Here is an 18,606-nt window from a genome sequence, read left to right as displayed (position 1 = left end):
ATGTAAAGGCAATGTTGTGAGAATTTTTCCATTTCTTCCAACTTTTGCCTAGAATACAAAACAGAGGTCAAGTGCTTCCATGGTGCATAGTTGTTTGACAGATGCAATAAAGTGCCACCAACTGGGTGACTTAAATCAACAGAAATCTGTTTTCTCATTGTTTTGAGGGATAAAAGTCTAAAATCAAAGTCTTAACAGAGCCATGTTCTCTCTGAAGGCCATAAGGGAGAATTTTTCTTCCAGCTTTTGATAGCTGTAATCCTTGTCCTTACTTGGCATGTAGCTGCACAACTCTAATGTCTATTTTGTCATTTACATGGTGGTCATTATGTATATGTCTGTGTCCAAATTTCCTTCTTATTATAATAACATTAACACTAGATTAGGGTTCATCCTAAACTTGGACCTCATCTGAGTTTGATTACACCTGCAAAGATGCTACTTCCAAATCAGGTCACATTCACAGGCTCCAGGTAGACATGTCTTTGGGGATGACATTATTTAACACAATATATTAAGATTCACTTGGATTTAATAATCCAGTGTTACCTTAATAGTGTTTTAGGCTTTTATATATTAAAAACTTTAATACTCAGAATAATGGATGAAATAACTAAACTTGAGAATTTAATTGTACATGCACAAGAAACTACAATGTTTGAGAATGCTTTAATGCTTGCATCATCATTTTTTGCTCATGGAAGAAACTGGAACAGATGGGGTCACGGGAGTACTAAAGCCCTACTCCATCCTCCTCCAGTGACCTGTCTCATATCTTGGTCACACTTTCCTAGCAGACTGTCATTTCTTTAGTTTCATTGTTGGTGGCCTAAATATTCCAATAGACCAAGGCATTTTTTTTTCCTCCTTTTTGTTGTTTTGTTTGTCACTTATGTTGAGAGGTTAGCAAACTTTTCTTGTTAAGGGCCAGAAAACAAATATTTAGGCTTTGTGGGCCCCATGGTCTCTGCTCTATCAGAACTGTCTGATTCTGCCTTTATAGTGAAATAACAGCCAAAGACAGTCCACACCCAAATTGGCATGGATAACTCCTAATAAAACTTTATCTCTGGGCACTGACTGGGAATTTCATATAATTTTTATGTGCCATAAGATATTCTTCTTCTTTAATTTTCCCATCTATTTGAAGCTCTTAAAATCATTCATAGTTTGAGACCTGTGCCAAGAGGAGAATCCAGAGATTCCTGATTTTTGCCAAGTCGTTTTCCTTCTCTCTGGTTGGCCTCTCTCCCTTTCTGGCTTATAGTACATTCAGCACAGAACTGTATTCCAAGCTCTCTCCTTCCCTTCTTTCCCCTCCTTTTCCTCCTCTCCCTTTCCCTGCCTCACCAGTTGCTATACTTCTAAAGTAAATAACCACTGCCACTGAACTAGATTTGGTCATTACACATTGATCACTCTTTAAAAATTTGAAACATATGATACAGGTTATAATGATGATCAAGAGATAGTCATTCCTTTATTTAGAAGTAGAAAACAGGCTTGAAAATCCCTTGATGGGTAAATGTAAATTATAATTATCTGCTTATTACTAGAAATATAGATTTGCTGTCCTGAGTAATCAATCTCCAAAAGTGTCTAAAAGTAGAAAATACAACATGAAGTCATAAACCCCCATTACCCACTTCCAACTAGTTTCCTTTTATAGCCAAACTTGTTCTAATTTTGCTTCTCTCTACTGCCTACCATGGAATTATTTGGAGCAAATCTAAGATATCAGTAGATATTATAGTTATTATGTATCTCTTAAAGATGATTATTTTTCTCTTTTGTTAGAAGTATATCCTCAATCACATTTTCATATCTAAAGCTCATTCAAATGTCTTTAAGTATCCAGCTAGTATTTATACTCAATTGTCTCAGACTTGTTTTATGTACAATTGGATTAGTATCAACTGAAGTCTACTCATGACTTGTTGTAAAGTTTCTTAAGCTGATTTTAAGTTTGCAATCATTTCTCCTCCTTTCTCAATCTCTTTACAATTTGTTTGTGGAAGACAACAGTCTTTTGTCTGTTATGTTTTCTAGTCTTGCTAATGGCTGTCTGAGTATTGTGGTGTAGAGGTTTGATCAACACCTCTGGGGTTGGGGTTTTGATAATATCTCCTAGTTGATGGGGTGGCCTTCTATCAAGGGACCCACAATTTCTGGTTGTCTCTTTTGTGATATTATGAGTCCTTGGTGGCCAATAGCTTAATCATTAATGGCTGTAAAATCTTGATGTTTTGGTGTTATCATTTGTTCTTCAAATATTTGGAATACTTCTTTAAAGGAAAACTTTCTCTCTTCAACTAGTTGGTTATCCTGAGTTTTTATAGGAGAGATAGGATAAATGTTTGATTCTTTTCTTTTATTTACAAGGTTTCAAAATAAATTTGTTTCCTAATTTTGTCTAAAGATGACCAATGAAAAAACATTAGTTTTGTTTGGCATTGTGTCTGTCTTTCAATCCACTGAAATTATTATTGACTATCACATTGACACATCTTCAATGGAAATATCTTCCAATTGTTTTAAGTTTTTTACACATGACTTAGTAGTCCTAGTTATTTTTTCCTTTGAGGTAAAAAAGGACTTTCTGGTACATCTGGCACTGATACTTTTCTTCCTCCCTCCTTTGCTGAGAGAGATCATGTAACTAATACATTTGTACTTCCGTTATAATTAAAGTGATAACACCAGTTTTAGTCCCTTGACTATGTTCACCCTGCTATCTTAAGGGTTTTCTTTCCCTAAAAAGTTATTTCTAGCTAATTATCCTCACTAAGGAACATAATCTGTCAGGCTGTCTTGCTAATGTTCCTCACCATGGGGGCTGCTCCAGTGGATAGAAACTGAGTTAATAGAGAAAATTAGATACTTAGAGGAGTTGATTATTTGGGGATAGTTTCCCAAGGTGAAAAATGTCACCCGTCTCATCAAGAAATCTTTAATTGAGTCTGGTACCTGGGTTGGAAGAAGGGAGGAAGAGCCACAGCTACTCTCCAGGGAAGTCACTAGGCCCACAGCTCTCAGGGACCCCAGTGATATCAATCGCTTGCATGTGTTTCATCTTCTCAAGCTGGGGTGGGGTGTTGGGTGACAGTGATGTGAACCAGGAGGGCCATCCTTTGAGGCTCTGTGCTGTTATAGCAAATCAAGCTGTCATCCTCAATTGTGTGTTTTCTGCTATACCAAAGCTCTTTGGCTGGAAATAAGAAAATGTAATTTCTCAGGTTAGCTCATTAATACTTAATGTTTAGCTAACTACTGACTGAAAATAAAATTCTACATCAATAAAAAATAGAACGTACAGCAATACAAAAATTTTTAGTACTACCTATCTTAAAGAGTTTAGTGTAGTTACAGGTGAATTTATGATTTATTTGCTAAGTCTGACTTCTTGGAGTATTCTGGAAGTTTCCTGACACTGGAAATTGACTGTTTTAGGTTATACTGTCATTGTCTCACACACCTTCTTCCCACTAGCTCTTTGGCAGCATGAAAAGTATGTAACTCATCTTCACACACTGAGGGCCTAGAAGAGTGCTTGAAATAAAGCAAGTTGTTCAATAAATGAAAACTCATATACTTGTGACTCCACTTACATGTAAAAAGGAAGTGTGTACCCTGAAGACAGGATAATTATTACCTCACTGTTCAACTCAGAAAGAAAAGAGTGATTCCTTAAGTTGATATTGTGCCTTAGACACATTTTCATGTTTTCTTTTAGAAATCCTTGCAGTTTGACAGCTTGCAAATACTGTTAGTAATGCACAAAATTCAATAAGATTTCAAACATTTGGATTTGAAATTATTACCAAGTTTGAAATACTTTCGTTGGCTTGCCTGTAAAGATTCTAAATGTTTGGCTTTTTAAAGCTTAACAGTATTGAGCTCTCTGGTGGATATCTGTAACCCCATGAACTGCATTTTAAATGAGTGTTTGGGAATCACTGATGTTAGTGAGAGAGGTTTCTTAGAAACTAAATGCAGAAATGCTCTGTATACTATTGGCACAATATTCATTGAACTTGTGCTGACCGATAGAGACTATTCTAGGTATTTGATATTCATCAGCAACTTACTGTACAGAAAGAAAACAGAAATTCTGACCCCAGCATGGGAGACAGACAACACAAAATAAGGTGCACAAATAAGTATGTATGTTCCGTGTTAGAAGGTGATAGTCAGTCATATACGATGGTGGTGGTGAGGTGTGCTATGGGGAAACAAAGAGTAAGGAGCAGAGTATTACAAGTTTAAATAGGGCAGGCAGATGGGGTGGGTGGGCCTCAGTGAAAACATGCCCTGAGTCAGGACTACAGAGAGGTGAGGGAGGAAGCCTTGGAACCTCCCTTAGTAGTCACCTTTTAGGTGGAGGGAATAATCCAGACAAAGTACTCAGAACATGATCACCTAGCATGTTTGAGCCACAGTTATGACTCAGGTGATGGAGTTGATATTTGAAGTGTATTTTTTTTTCAACCAAGTATATGCAATTGCTTATTAAAATATTTTTAAATAATAGTGAGTGGTATCTTTAAAGTTCCACAGGAATGGTCAGTAACAGATCAAAGATAGCATTTCTTTAGTCTCCAAGTTCAAATTAAGATTAAAACCTAATTATTGTTACAAGCAACAAGAATAAAAGAGTAACATTCCTTGTTACGCAGGACAGAAAACCCCTTTCTTGACTACCAAATAGTCACAAACTGCATCCCTACCTGGTACGAGAGAAACAGGAAAGGAAAGATTAGCTTGTCTAAGTATTGATATAAATGTAGTCACTAATTCTAGCTATAATTTAAAAGAATTTTAACACCTCCATAATGGAACAAAATGTCAACAAATATTCTTCCCAGAAAATAGCTAATATCATCCTAGAAAAAAAGACATAAATTCCGACTTGTTTTTCAGGTGGGTGAGAATGAGCTCTCATTATTTATGCTTGCTTACAGCACTTGATTGGTCATCCATCTTTCGGTTGGAATTGTGAGCTTAAAAAATAAAAAATCAGCTTTCCAACCACCTGTGAAACATCAGCTACACTCCGCACTCATTTCCTCTGTGTTTCCTGCAGAGTCCCATCTGCTTTACCTACCTTCTTTCTCCACACGTGATTAAAGCTGCTCATGCCACCTGAGCAACACGCATAGCTGGGTTATGGAATGCTCCAAACTGCCATGGCCTGCTGTGTGATAGGATTTTAGAGGCCAGGCTTGCAGACATGGTGCAATGCTTACACAATGCATGTCTGGGGAGAAAACAAAACTGTAACAGCAATTTCTAATAATTATGTCAGCAGTATCATAATTATTGAGAAAACCTTCTGAACAAAATAATAAGCTACAAATTTTTATGACAAATCCTTTTAGTTTCTTTAAATACTTTAATATTGGATGTATGTATTTGCTAAAAATGCATGCATGTATAGTATTCACATGCATATCTACATTTACACATGCAATCAAACATTCTTATATATATATATACATCTATGCATAAAGGATACACACATATACACATGCACATTTTAACAGAGATCACACTACATCTTCTCACATTAAATGGTCCATTGAGTGGTCTTAAGGTTTCTTTATATGACTGTTTTTTAATTTACTCAACTAGTCTCTTAATAAATGGTTTCATTTTATAATTGCAAATATTTGCTTAGAAAACATTTTTGTGCTTAAACTCTGATTCTATTTCAATAACCTATAAATTTACTTTCAGATGAGGTTCTCTACCTGGAAGACAAATGAAGCTTTCAAATGAATCCTATTACAAATCATTAAAAACATTATTAATGATGAGCTTTTCTACCCAAGTGTCTTGCAAACAGTTTTGTAGAGATGAATTCTTTAAATAACTAGGAGTGGTAACTAAGAAATCATTTTGTAAACTACTCAGTAAAGTTTATACTGGTCTGGTAAAGTGACCTATATTTGCTATTTACTTTTGTGAGTTCGTGAGTTGATGGAAACTTTACCTGAAGTAAGGCATGTCTTGTTTATTTTAATATGAAATATTTCTGGGTTGTGTCCAACACCTAAATTAAGAAATATAACAAATTAAGAAAAATAACAACAAATGTAAAATTAAAGTCCTTTCTCTGTTCCTAGTCTCCTTTCTCAATCCTCAGAATATCTTATTGCCATTTTGTAGACTTAAACTTTCCAAGAATGGCGTCAAACTATAAATACCCTTCGCGCTTGCATTTTTCATTCAGTTCCTGATTTTGGAGATAATCCATATTGGCAAAAATACTTCTGGTTGATTCATTTTTTAAACACTTTATAATATTCAATTGTATGACCATCGTTCATTTTTTGTTTCACTCTTTTTTGGCTGGACTTTTAGGTTGTTTTTATAGTAAACAATAATTACAACATACTTTCCTACACAGATGTTCAAGAATTTCTTTGTAAATAATTTTTACTGTAAGACATGTTCACCTTCAAAATTTTTATTAGTTATTGCCATTGCTTTCAAAGCAGTTGCCAGTGTGAAAAGTCTAGATATTTACATCCTCGAGGCTTCTGGATACGGCCAGATATTTTTATCTGCCAATCTGAAAAGCAAATAAAATTTCATTGTAGTTTTAATTTTTATTTCCCTGGTTACAGGGAAGATGCATCTCCATGAGTTAGTTGGCCACTTGGTTTAGCTATTTATATATTGCTGACTCATTTATATCCCTCGTCTATCTTTCTCTTGGATTTTTTCCTCTTCCTACTACTTGCAAATGCTGTTAATGTATCTGGCTACTAATCTTTGTTAGGTCTGTATCTTGCAAGTATTTCTTCTACTCTGTAGCTTAACTTTCACTTAGCTTATGAAATCCTCATTTAAAAAAGAGCTTAATTTTAACAAATTCATATGCATGCTTCTTTCCTATTACAATGTGTTCACTTCATGCCTTGCTTAAAAATAATAGAAATATTACACCTACATCTATGTTTTTCCACTAAGCCTTTAATCCATTTGGAATAGATTTTTGGGTAAGGTTAACTTTTGTGTAGGGTTAAACTTGTGCTGGGGTTAAATTTCATTTCTTTTTCAGTACGGATAAGCAATTTATCAATACCAACCCTAATTAGAGTTTCCATATATCCATAGATTTTGCTTAAAGTTTTTAAATTTTGTTTTATTATTGCTGTTGTCTCTGCCTGTACCAAGCTTACTTAGTCACTGTTGCTGATAGGCCATTCTCTCTGCAGTGTTCCTCTTAAAGACAGCCTTGGAAGGTTGGTAATGCAGCTCAGTGTAGAGTGCCTAACTCGATGGGCAAGGCTCTGGGTTTGGTGATTGCCTTTGTTTTAACATTGTTGAATCAGTTGCACAATTCCATTCACACACACATCCAGAGCTAATTATTAGGATTTTGATTGAAAATGAATATAATTTATAAACTAATTTTAGGATAGATGTCTTTATGATATTGACTCTTTCAATCAATCTATGGATATAAAATATTTTTCATTTATGTAATTCTTTAATATTGTATAAAACTGAATTTTTCTTCATGAAGTTTTTGCTTATCTTTTGAAAGGTTGTATTTTATCATATTACAATTTATATTTTTAGATTATATGTTCCCATCATTTGTATTGGAAATACAATTGATTTTTGTATATTTTGCTTACATTGAACAATCTTTATCAAGTTCAAGACTTTTCTAATAGGCTTGAAAACGTATTCATTCTTTTTTGATTTACTTTACTTATTGTAATGTCTAAGGCTCTAAAATATTGTTGAATAGAAATGATTATAACATTTCTTTCCTCTGAGAAAGCAAAGAATTCCAGTAGTTCATGACTAATTATTTGCACTCTTTATATATTCAAAACTTTTTTCATTTTTGATTTGCTAAGGTATTTTTTAATTTTAACATCAGTAGAGGGGAGATAAAATTTATCCCTATACAGTTGATTCTATTAAAGTTACTCTACTTTAATGCATTTTCTTAATGCAACATTATATACTAGATTGAATCAATTTTGACATTAAACTATTCTTTCACTACTAATATAAGCCAAACCCATATAACTGAAGTTTCTAAAATTAAGAGTTAGGTAGGATTTAATGTGCCTCTCTCCCATGATAATCATAACACAACATATCTGTGGCAGTGAAATGTAAGTTCCATAAACCACAGGTCCAGCTTTCTTATAAAACTATAATTGGCAAATATTATTATAAAATAGATATGTATAGATATATACATATATATATATCCATCTTTACTGGATCATCAGCTTATAAAAACTGTATAATGATCGTCATCTTACAAAAAAAAAAAAAGAATCTACCCATCTCTTGCCCTGCTCTTGAAACCAACTCATCCTGTGACCCTTCCTGATTTCATTTTCACTTTATTGGCTACCTAGTCTAGGTCTCCTTATTGACTTCTATTCTCCACAATTTTTCCCATATTAGTAAGTGAAAACATCATCTTCCCAGGTAAAGTTTTATTTAAAATCCTCACAGCAACCCTTGTCTTATTTTTTCCCGGATATCTTACCTGAAGCATTACTGAGTCTGGTTGGATCTATGTTCAAATTATATGTTTAACCTCTGCTTCTCATCACTTCCACTGCTACCATCCACAGTCTCAGTTACCATCAAATTTCCATATAGAAAGATTTTGTTTTAAGTTTTTTAAAGTCAAGTGACCATGGTTTTCCATAACATTTAAAATAAATTCAAAGCCCACATTATGGCTGACAAGTAGCTACAATATCTGGTCTCTCTGCCTTTTTGTCTTATCATTTCCTTCTCTTTCCTCTTCCATTTCATTCTAGCAAAACTAATCTGCAGGTTATTTCTGCCTCACACTTTTCCCTTGGTATTAGCACAGTCTGGAGTGTTCTCCCCACTGAACTTGAAATTATTCTAAAATTGGCTCAAATATTACTCTCTCAAAGAGGATGCTTACAAATCTACTTCACAAATTGATAAATGCTTTAAAAGTTATTGAAGTTGTATAGGACAGAGACTAAAAATGGATAACCAAATTTTTCCTCTTGTTTAAAATAGTACTTGCTACTAGAGTTTGGATGTTAAATGTCCTCCAAAGACCTATGTGTTCAAGGCTTGGTCCCTGGTTCAGGGTACTAATAAGAGGGGGTAGAAGCGTTAAGAAGTGGGGGCTAGTAGATCATTAGGTCATTGGAGCATGCCCTTTTAGGGGGCTGTGGGACTCCATTCCCTTCCTCTTTCTCTCTTTCACATCCTGGTGTTGAAATGGGAAGCTTGGTTCCACTACAAGCTCCCACCATGATGTTCTGCCACAGGCCCAAAGCAACAGGGCCAACTGATCATGGATTGGAAGCTCTAAAACTGTGAGCCAAAACAAACCTTTTCCCTTTCTAAGTCAAACATCTCGGGTATTTTTGTAATAACAGAAAGCTGACAAACACACTTTTCCTCATGAACATTATTTTGTGCAGATTGGAAATAGATTTATGACCCAATAAAAAAAGAGGTCAGGTTAAAATGCTGGTCCATCATGAGTGGCAGGAATAGGGACTTGTTAAATAAAAGAAAGGAAAGAAGTTGTGTCAGACATTTGGCGTTCTATGCCAGAGGCTGCTTATAACCAAGGGAATGACTAGCATAATTTAATTAAGAGCTCTTTTACTTATACAAGGGTAAAGTCTGAAGGCTTGCATACAAATGACAATCAGTTACTTGTTGGAGTCACATCAGAAAGTGACAGAATTAATAAAATAGGTAGTAAGTCTTGTGAGTCAAAGGAACCAAAGAAAGACAGTTCCAAACAGGCCACAATGATTATCCCATGGTAAATATATTCCCATGAGTGGTGCCACACTGAGTTTTCTTATTATTGCTATTACTCTTATCTGATTCCAGGAGGAAGGGCTTCCAGTGTAGACAGGCTGTAGAAGAAAGGAAGTTGAAGTGTAAGGGTGTGCAGAGGTGCTCATAGTTCTCTCAGAGCTGGAACTGAAGCCAAAATGATTTTAAAAGTTCCTAGATTAACTATTTTTTGTTCTCTTATTTTTTATTAATCCATTCTTCTATTCAACTGATATTTTTTGAAGGCCTACTCTGAGCCAATCCCTGTGCTATCCTGGCCTTCTTACCTCTTAATGTGGGGACATGAACACTACAGGATAAACACTCACACAGGTCACACAGAGTGAATGCTCAGGAGGAAAACAGAGCAGGGCAGGTTGATGGCAAGTCACTGTGGGACTGGTAAGCTGCAAAGGGAAAGCCTTGGGAACAAAGATCAAGAAGAAAAGATGGAGGGGGCTCCGGGGTGTCTGAGGAAAGAAGGCTGCAGACAGAAGAAAGTGCAAGGTCAAGGTGGCAGGCAGGGAGCTCCTGACCTCTGTGAGGTAATGGGGCTGCAACCAGAAGAGCATGGAGGAAGTAGTGATGAGTAAGGATAAATGCAAGGAGGAAATGAATAATGTTGGGACTTTCACTATTTTCAGGACTTGGCTTTGATCAAGACCTGTTAACAGGAGGTTTTTGAGCAGTATCCCATGAAAATTTCACCCTGACTATGGTGTTGACGGTAGATATGAGAACGCAGGGGTAGTAAGCAAATGACTGGTTACAAGTCATGGTAACGATGCAGTGAGAGGCAATGATGGCTTTGACCATAGTACTGGCAGTGGGGGTAAAGAGAGTAGTGCTCAGTTTCCAAAAACAGTAGTCTTGTCCCCCTTTATTTGCAACTTTGCTTTCTACTGTTTCAGTTAACCATGGTCAATTGTAATCCAAAAACATAAAATAGAAAACTCTGAAAAAAACTTTGTACGTTTAAATCACATGCTACTCTGAGTAGTGTGATGAAACCTTGTACCATCCCATTCCATCTTTCCTGTGACATGAATTAACCCTTATCCAGTGTATCCACACTGTATATTCTACCCACCCATTAGTCACTTGGTAGCTACCATGATGTTGCAGTGCTTGTGTTCAAGTAATTCTTATTTCACTTAATAAAGGCACCAAAGTACATGAATAGTGAGGCTGGCAGTTTATTACAAAGTATTGCTCCATTTTATTATTAGTTGCAACAGTTAATCTCTTTGCCTAATTTATAAATTTAGCTGTTTCATAAATATGTATGTATAGGATAAAATACAGTGTAAACTGGGTTGAATATTGCATATGGCTTCAGGCATTTGCTAGCTTCTAGCACCTATCCCCTATAAATAAGGAGGAAGTACTGAGCACATTAAAACTAAAGTAGACAAGATCCACTGGCAGCTTGTTTGGGGATGGTAGAAGGAAAAGAGTTAATGATTCCAGGATTTTTGTCCTGAGCAACTGGAAGAATGGAGTTGTCATTTATTGAAATGAAGAAGACTCTCTCTCCTTTCTCCCTTCCTCTCACCTTTGTTGGCAATTTATTAGTTGAAAAAATGAGATGAATCTGTAGAGTTGTCCGTGCATGGATCTTACAGATTATTTCCCTTTGGGGTCATTTAACATGCTCTCTCTGTCCTGTATGTCCTGGAAATCAGCAGTTAGATCTATAAGTGTGGCCAGTTCTGTGCTTGATTTGTATTGACACAACCTTACCAGTGACGTCAGCTGTGTACTGGTACCTGGAGGCACACCATCTCTGGTTTTTCTGCTGGTGCTCTTCCAGCCACTGGCAATCATTTCTTAGACCCCATTAACTTAGAACTTAGGAAGTGATTATATTCTACCATTTAGTCTTCTAGTATGAGCTAAAATATTTCCAAAAGTAGAATATTTAGCTACATCACATGTCCTAATGAAAAAATAGGCTAAATGCTTGGGTCTTTGCCTGTATTTACTAATATTCAAAATGAATTAGCTGCCCAACATCTTCCAAAACTAAACCTTAAGTTTCATAAACTTAAAGATATTTGGCGTGTTTTAGTCTGTTGTTGGAAACTCTTACTGATGTCAAAAGTTGTCCTTTATACCTTTAGGGGTTTTTGATCTGCCCCAGTCTCCAATAGCTTATGAGGCTGTGATGTAAAGATAGGGTCCACTCTCCTCTGCACATTTCCAGCCCAGGACTAGTCATTCCATTAGTGACCTTAGTTTTCTATTAATGGCAAATGGTGTTTAATGATGATAATTTTGTGTTGGACATTAGGCATTGTTTTGGAGACTTATCAGTGTAGGGAGTTTGAATATATATTTACATTTTTAAAAGCGATAACATCTTAGGCTCATAGTGCTGTTTCTTTTTTTTATGAGTTTTTTTTATTGTTTTATTATTCATATGTGCATACAAGGCTTGGGTCATTTCTCCCTCCTGCCCCCACGCCCTCTCTTACCACCCACTCCACCCCTCCTTCTCTCCCCCACCCCTTCAATACCCAGCAGAAACTATTTTGCCCTTATCTCTAATTTTGTTGACGAGAGACTATAAGCAATAATAGGAAGGAACAAGGGTTTTTGCTGGTTGAGATAAGGATAGCTATACAGGAAGTTGACTCACATTGATTTCCTGTGCATGGGTGTTACCTTCTAGATTAATTCTTTTTGATCTCACCTTTTCTCTAGTTCCTGCTCCCCTTTTCCTATTGGCCTCAGTTGCTTTTATGGTATCTGCTTCAGTTTCTCTGCATTAAGGGCAACAAATGCTATCTAGTTTTTTAGGTGTCTTACCTATCCTCACCCCTTCCTTGTGTGCTCTCACTTTTATCATGTGCTCAAAGTCCAATCCCATTGTTGTGTTTGCCCTTGATCTAATGTCTGCATATGAAGGAGAATATACGATTTTTGGTCTTTTGGGCCAGGCTAACCTCACTCAGAATGATGTTCTCCAATTCCATCCATTTACCAGTGAACAATAACATTTCGTTCTTCTTCACAGCTGCAATAAAATTCCATTGTGTATAGATACCACATTTTCTTAAACCATTCGTCAGTAGTGGAGCATCTTGGCTGTTTCCATAACTTGGCTATTGTGAATAGTGCCGCAATAAACATGGGTGTGCAGGTGCCTCTGGAGTAACCTGTGTCACAGTCTCTTGAGTATATCCCCAAGAGTGGTATTGCTGGATCAAATGGTAGATCAATGTCTAGCTTTTTAAGTAGCCTCCAAATTTATTTCCAGAGTGGTTGTACTAGTTTACATTCCCACAGTGTAAGAGGGTTCCTTTTTCCCCACATCCTCGCCAACACCTGTTGTTGGTGGTGTTGCTAATGATGGCTATTCTAACAGGGGTGAGGTGGAATCTTAGTGTGGTTTTAATTTGCATTTTCTTTATTGCTAGAGATGGTGAGCATTTTTTCATGTGTTGTTTGGCCATTTGAATTTCTTCTTTTGAGAAAGTTCTGTTTAGTTCACTTGCCCATTTCTTTATTGGTTCACTAGTTTTGGGAGAATTTAGTCTTTTAAGTTCCCTATATATTCTGGTTATCTTTCCTTTGTCTGATGTGTAGCTGGCAAATATTTTCTCCCACTCTGTGGGTGTTCTCTTCAGTTTAGAGACCATTTCTTTTGATGAACAGAAGCTTTTTAGTTTTATGAGGTCCCATTTGTCTATGCTATCTCTTAGTTGCTGTGCTGCTGGGATTTTGTTGAGAAAGTTCTTACCTATACCTACTAACTCCAGAGTATTTCCTACTCTTTCCTGTATCAACTTTAGAGTTTGTGGTCTGATATTAAGATCCTTGATCCATTTTCAGTTAATATTGGTATAGGGTGATATACATGGATCTAGTTTCAGTTTTTTGCAGACTTCTAACCAGTTTTCCCAGCAGTTTTCTTGAAGAGGCTGTCTTTTCTCCATCGTATGTTTTTAGCTCCTTTGTCAAAGACAAGTTGGTTATAGTTGTGTGGCTTCATATGTGGGTCTTCTATTCTGTTCCACTGGTCTTCATGTCTGTTTTTGTGCCAGTACCATACTGTTTTTATCATTATTCCTTTGTAATATAGTTTGAAGTTGGGTATCGTGATACCTCCAGCGTTGTTCTTTTGACTGAGTATTGCCTTGGCTATTCGTGGCTTCCTGTGTTCCATATAAATTTCACAGTAGATTTTTCAATCTCTTTAATGAATGTCATTGGAATTTTGATGGGAATTGCATTAAACATGTAGATTACTTTTGGGAGTATAGACATTTTTACTATGTTGATTCTACCAATCCGTGAGCATGGGAGATCTCTCCACTTTCTATAGTCTTCCTCAATCTCTTTCTTCAGAAGTGTATAGTTTTCCTTGTAGAGGTCTTTCACATCTTTTGTTAGGTTTACACCTAGGTATTTGATTTTTTTTGAGGCTTTTGTAAATGGAATTGTTTTCATACATTCTTTCTCCGTTTGCTCATTTTAGTGTATAGAAATGCTAATGATTTTTCTACGTTGATTTTATATCCTGCTACCTTGCTATAGCTATTGATTATGTCTAGAAGCTTCTGAGTAGAGTTTTTTTGGGTCTTTAAGGTATAGGATCGTGTCATCTGCAAATAGGGATATTTTGACAGTTTCTTTACCTATTTGTATTCCTTTTATTCCTTCTTCTTGCCTAATTGCTCTGGCTAGGAATTCCAGTACTATGTTGAATAGGAGTGGAGATAGTGGGCATCCTTGTCTGGTTCCTGATTTTAGAGGGAATGGTTTCAGTTTTTCTCTGTTAAATATAATGCTGGCTGTAGGCTTGTCATATATAGCTTTTATAATGTTGAGGTACTTTCCTTCTATTCCTAGTTTTCTTAGAGCTTTTATCATGAAATGATGTTGGATCTTATCAAAGGCTTTTTCTGCATCTATTGAGATGATCAAGTGGTTTTTGTCTTTGCTTCTGTTAATGTGGTTTCTTACGTTTATTGATTTTTGTATGTTGAACCACCCCTGCATCCCTGGGATGAAGCCTACTTGGTCGTGGTGAATAATCTTTTTGATGTGTTGTTGAATTTGGTTTGCCATTATTTTGTTGAGGATTTTTGCATTAGTGTTCATTAAGGAGATTAGCCTATAGTTCTCCTTTTTGGAGGTGTCTTTGCCTGATTTTGGGATAAGTGTAATACTGCCTTCATAAAATGTGTTTGGCAATTTTCCTTCCCTTTCTATTTCATGGAACAGTTTCAGGAGGGTTGGTATCAGTTCTTCTTTAAAGGTCTGATAGAATTCAGCAGAGAATCCATCAGGTCCTGGACTTTTCTTTTTGGGGAGACTCTTGATTGCTGTTTCAATTTCATTTTGTGTTAATTAATCATTCAGGTGATTAATTTCCTCTTGGTTCAGTTTTAGATGATCATAAGTATCTAGAAATCTGTCCATTTCTTTAAGATTTTCAAATTTATTTGAATATAGGTTCTCGAAGTAGTCTCTGATGATTTCCTGGACTTTCATTGTGTTTGTTGTTATCTCCCCTTTTGCATTCCTGATTCTACTAATTTGGGTTTTTTCTCTCCTCATTTCAGTCAGGTTTGCCAGGGGTCTATCGATCTTGTTTATTTTTTCAAAGAACCAACTTTTTGTTTCATTAATTCTTTGTATGGTTTTTTTGGTTTCTATTTCATTGATTTCAGCTCTTATTTTTATTATTTCTCTCCTTCTATTTGTTTTGGGATTTGCTTGTTCTTTCTTCTTAGTGCTGTTTCTAATTTAAAGTCAAATGTAGAGAGAGTTTTTATTTAACCTCGTCTATTTTATAACTGCTTCTACTTTTCTTGCACTGAAATTTTCAGGGTCCAAAATGTCAAGACAATCACTGCCTTGCTTTATCCCACAAGCACAGAGTATGTCAATAAAAAACAATGTGATGTCTAATTTTGCCTGAAAAGTCTGGGTGGAAAGAACAGTTGTTCACAAGGTGAAACAAATATTTGTTGACAAGATGAGGATGCATATTCTGACTACAGCAAACAGCAGGTGGGGAGACCCAGCGTCTGGAGCCAGCAGAGGTCTTTAAGGAAAGAGTAGGTACTGTTTTAATGGAAGAAGAGTGATATGTTACAAAGTTGGATGGACTCTCAACATAATGGACTGACAGATGTTAGAACACCAACCAGATACACAACTGCTTTTGGTTTATTTTCAGGAAGTTATCTTTCACTTATTTTTAATAAAAATTTTAGTTTTCTAGTTTGTTCCTATAAGAATATAGGTCTGAGAAGAGGAGTGATTGCTGTGCTGATTTTTATCAACTCTCTTCTACACCAGTTCAATTAAATTATAGCTCAGTTATTTTCGTACATTTGAAAAGCCCTTGCATACTAACGAACCATTGTCACGGTCATTCTTCTACCCACAGAGGACAAAGTATGGACCATCGTGTCTCACGACTTACAGATGCAGACAACTGTGGTGGGCTACAACCCAGAAAAATACTCAGTGACACAGCTCATTTACAGTGCCTCCATGGATCAGATCAGCGCAATCACCAGCAGCGCTGAATACTGTGAACAGTACGTCGCCTACTTCTGCAAGATGTCCAGGTTGTTGAACACCCCAGGTAGGCTGAGAACGGAATGTTACTTTTAATTACTGTCTCAGCTGGTGCTTGAAATTGCCTAAACAATCCAACAGGTGTAGTGTATTATCTTATAGTCCAGTTTTCAGTGTGCAAACATCTGTAAGTAAGTGAAATGTAATCACTTGGCTATGTTTTCTGGAAAATGAAGGTAAGAATGTGTGAGTTTTCAAGAAATTCCATTATTTTAATTTTTTGGTTTTTCAATTTTACGTTTATATATATATACATATACATATATATATACGTATACATATATATATATACACATATATATACATATACGTATATATATACATATACACACACACATATATATATATATATATATATATATATATATATGAGAGATCTTCAAATGGTTAATTATTAGTAGTTGCTAAGGGCAAACTTTGCCAGAGCCCTGAGAACTTATAAGGAATGCCTTTTGAGTTCTTCAGGTGTGTTTAATGAAAAGATGAAAGTACTGTAAAGGCTCTTGGCCAGTAAACCACTTACAGAACAGTTGTAGAATTTGGAGTTTTTGTTGTCTGAAGTCATTTAACAGCTCAAGAAGCTCAGCCTGAATCATTTTTCATGACGCCTACATTTAGCAATGCCTCAAAGTGTGTGTGCATGTGTGTAAGAGTATGCACAAGATGTGTTAAGGTATAGAGAATAAGAGGTACAAAGGATATATGGCAGATAACTTTATTGCAAAAAAAAGCCAGTGTGCTTTAGGGGTCTTAACACAAAATTTAATATTTGGACAGAAAACTATATCCCTGAGTTTCTACAGCATAACATAGTGGAAATAAGCATGACCTTTGAGTTGAGGAAATTTGGCTTCATGATTTTGAGTCTTACAATTAGCCAGGCATGTGACTTTGGAGGAGTTACTGAAGTGTTTATGCAAGTTTATTTATCTTATTTCATAAGTAAAAATTGTAGGGCTGGGGATTTGTTCAAGTGGTAGAGCACTTACTTGCCTAGCATCTGTGAGGCTCTAGGTTCAATCCCCAGTACCACAAAAGAAAAACAAAATATAAATAAAAATTGTAAACATTGGTCATGTGCAATGAAACCTGTATATATTGTGGAATTTCTAAACAAGCAAATTAGCATACGTATTACTTGTGTTTTTACAGTGAGAACACAAATTCTACTCTCTAACTATTTTCAAGAACACAGTATATTGTCATTGACTATTGTCACCATGTGGTACAATGGATCTGTTGATGGTAACCCTTAGCTTTCTATGTTTTTGTTTTTTCAAGTAGAGATCATGACAGTTTCAGAAGGATTTTGAAATATCATGGGGTAATATATTAAGCACTTACAGAGTTTGATATATTTAAGGACATAGGTAGCAAATAGTACGTTGACTTCTTAAAAATATTAAACAATGTTGGATCGTGTTATGCCAGAGACCGATGGGTTTTTAAATGCCCAGGATCAATACTGAATTAGAGCCAACGTTGTCGGAAGTGGCTTACAAAGAAGAATGAAAAGAAAAATAGTGTACAATATTTTGAAGTTTTGAGCGCTGTCCATGTGCAGCTTTCACTATGCTTATAGACAGTGTATTCTATGAACTCTAAGAAAGTAAAACCAACAAAATATGAAAATTGTTGATTCAGAACACTAGGGTGTCTGCTGTTTGGAGGAAGAGATGAATATGGCTAACAAGCCATTAAAGAGTCAGAAAGACAATCCAGGCTGCTGACAGAAATGATCCAGAAGACAGTATAAGATGAATGACCCTTCCAGTCCAGGTGCGAAGTCCAAAGCTGGAAAGTGAGAGTGAGCCCAGGCTTGGAGGAACATCAAGGCTGTGCTGAAAGCTGAGGCTTCATCCTGGAGCCAGAGCTTCTCGGGCCTTCATATTCTAGAGAATAACCTCTGAAGATTAGGCAAACACAAACGGCTGGGCTCCACTCCTTTATGTTTTCATTCAGTGGGTCGGAGGAGAGGCTTGAGAATTTGCATTTCTAATGAGTAATTATGGCCTGAGTTGTGTTCCTCCCAGATTTCCTATACTGAAGTCCAAACCCACAAAGTGACTGTATTCAGAGTTAAGGCTTTTAAGAAATAATAAAGTTAAATGAGGTTGTAATGGGGAGGTCCTAATCCACATAGGATTGTGGCCTTTTAAAAGAGGAGCAAGGAGAGAGCTG

General features: G+C 36.1%; 1 protein-coding gene across 1 annotated transcript in view; it reads left to right on the top strand.

Moving 5' to 3' along the window:
* Positions 1-18,606, top strand: part of Cntnap2 (contactin associated protein 2) — a 1,948,854-nt gene that overhangs the window by 1,259,547 nt on the left and 670,701 nt on the right. Inside the window, exon 13 of the mRNA XM_074061335.1 lies at positions 16,232-16,432. Coding sequence (XP_073917436.1) covers positions 16,232-16,432 — 201 coding nt within the window. The remainder of the gene's footprint in view (positions 1-16,231; positions 16,433-18,606) is intronic.

The sequence above is a fragment of the Castor canadensis genome, chromosome 2 (assembly GCF_047511655.1).
Source record: "Castor canadensis chromosome 2, mCasCan1.hap1v2, whole genome shotgun sequence".
NCBI lineage: Eukaryota > Metazoa > Chordata > Mammalia > Rodentia > Castoridae > Castor > Castor canadensis.
Note: the sequence above shows the minus strand (reverse complement) of the source record. Positions and strands in the feature narration are given on the sequence as shown.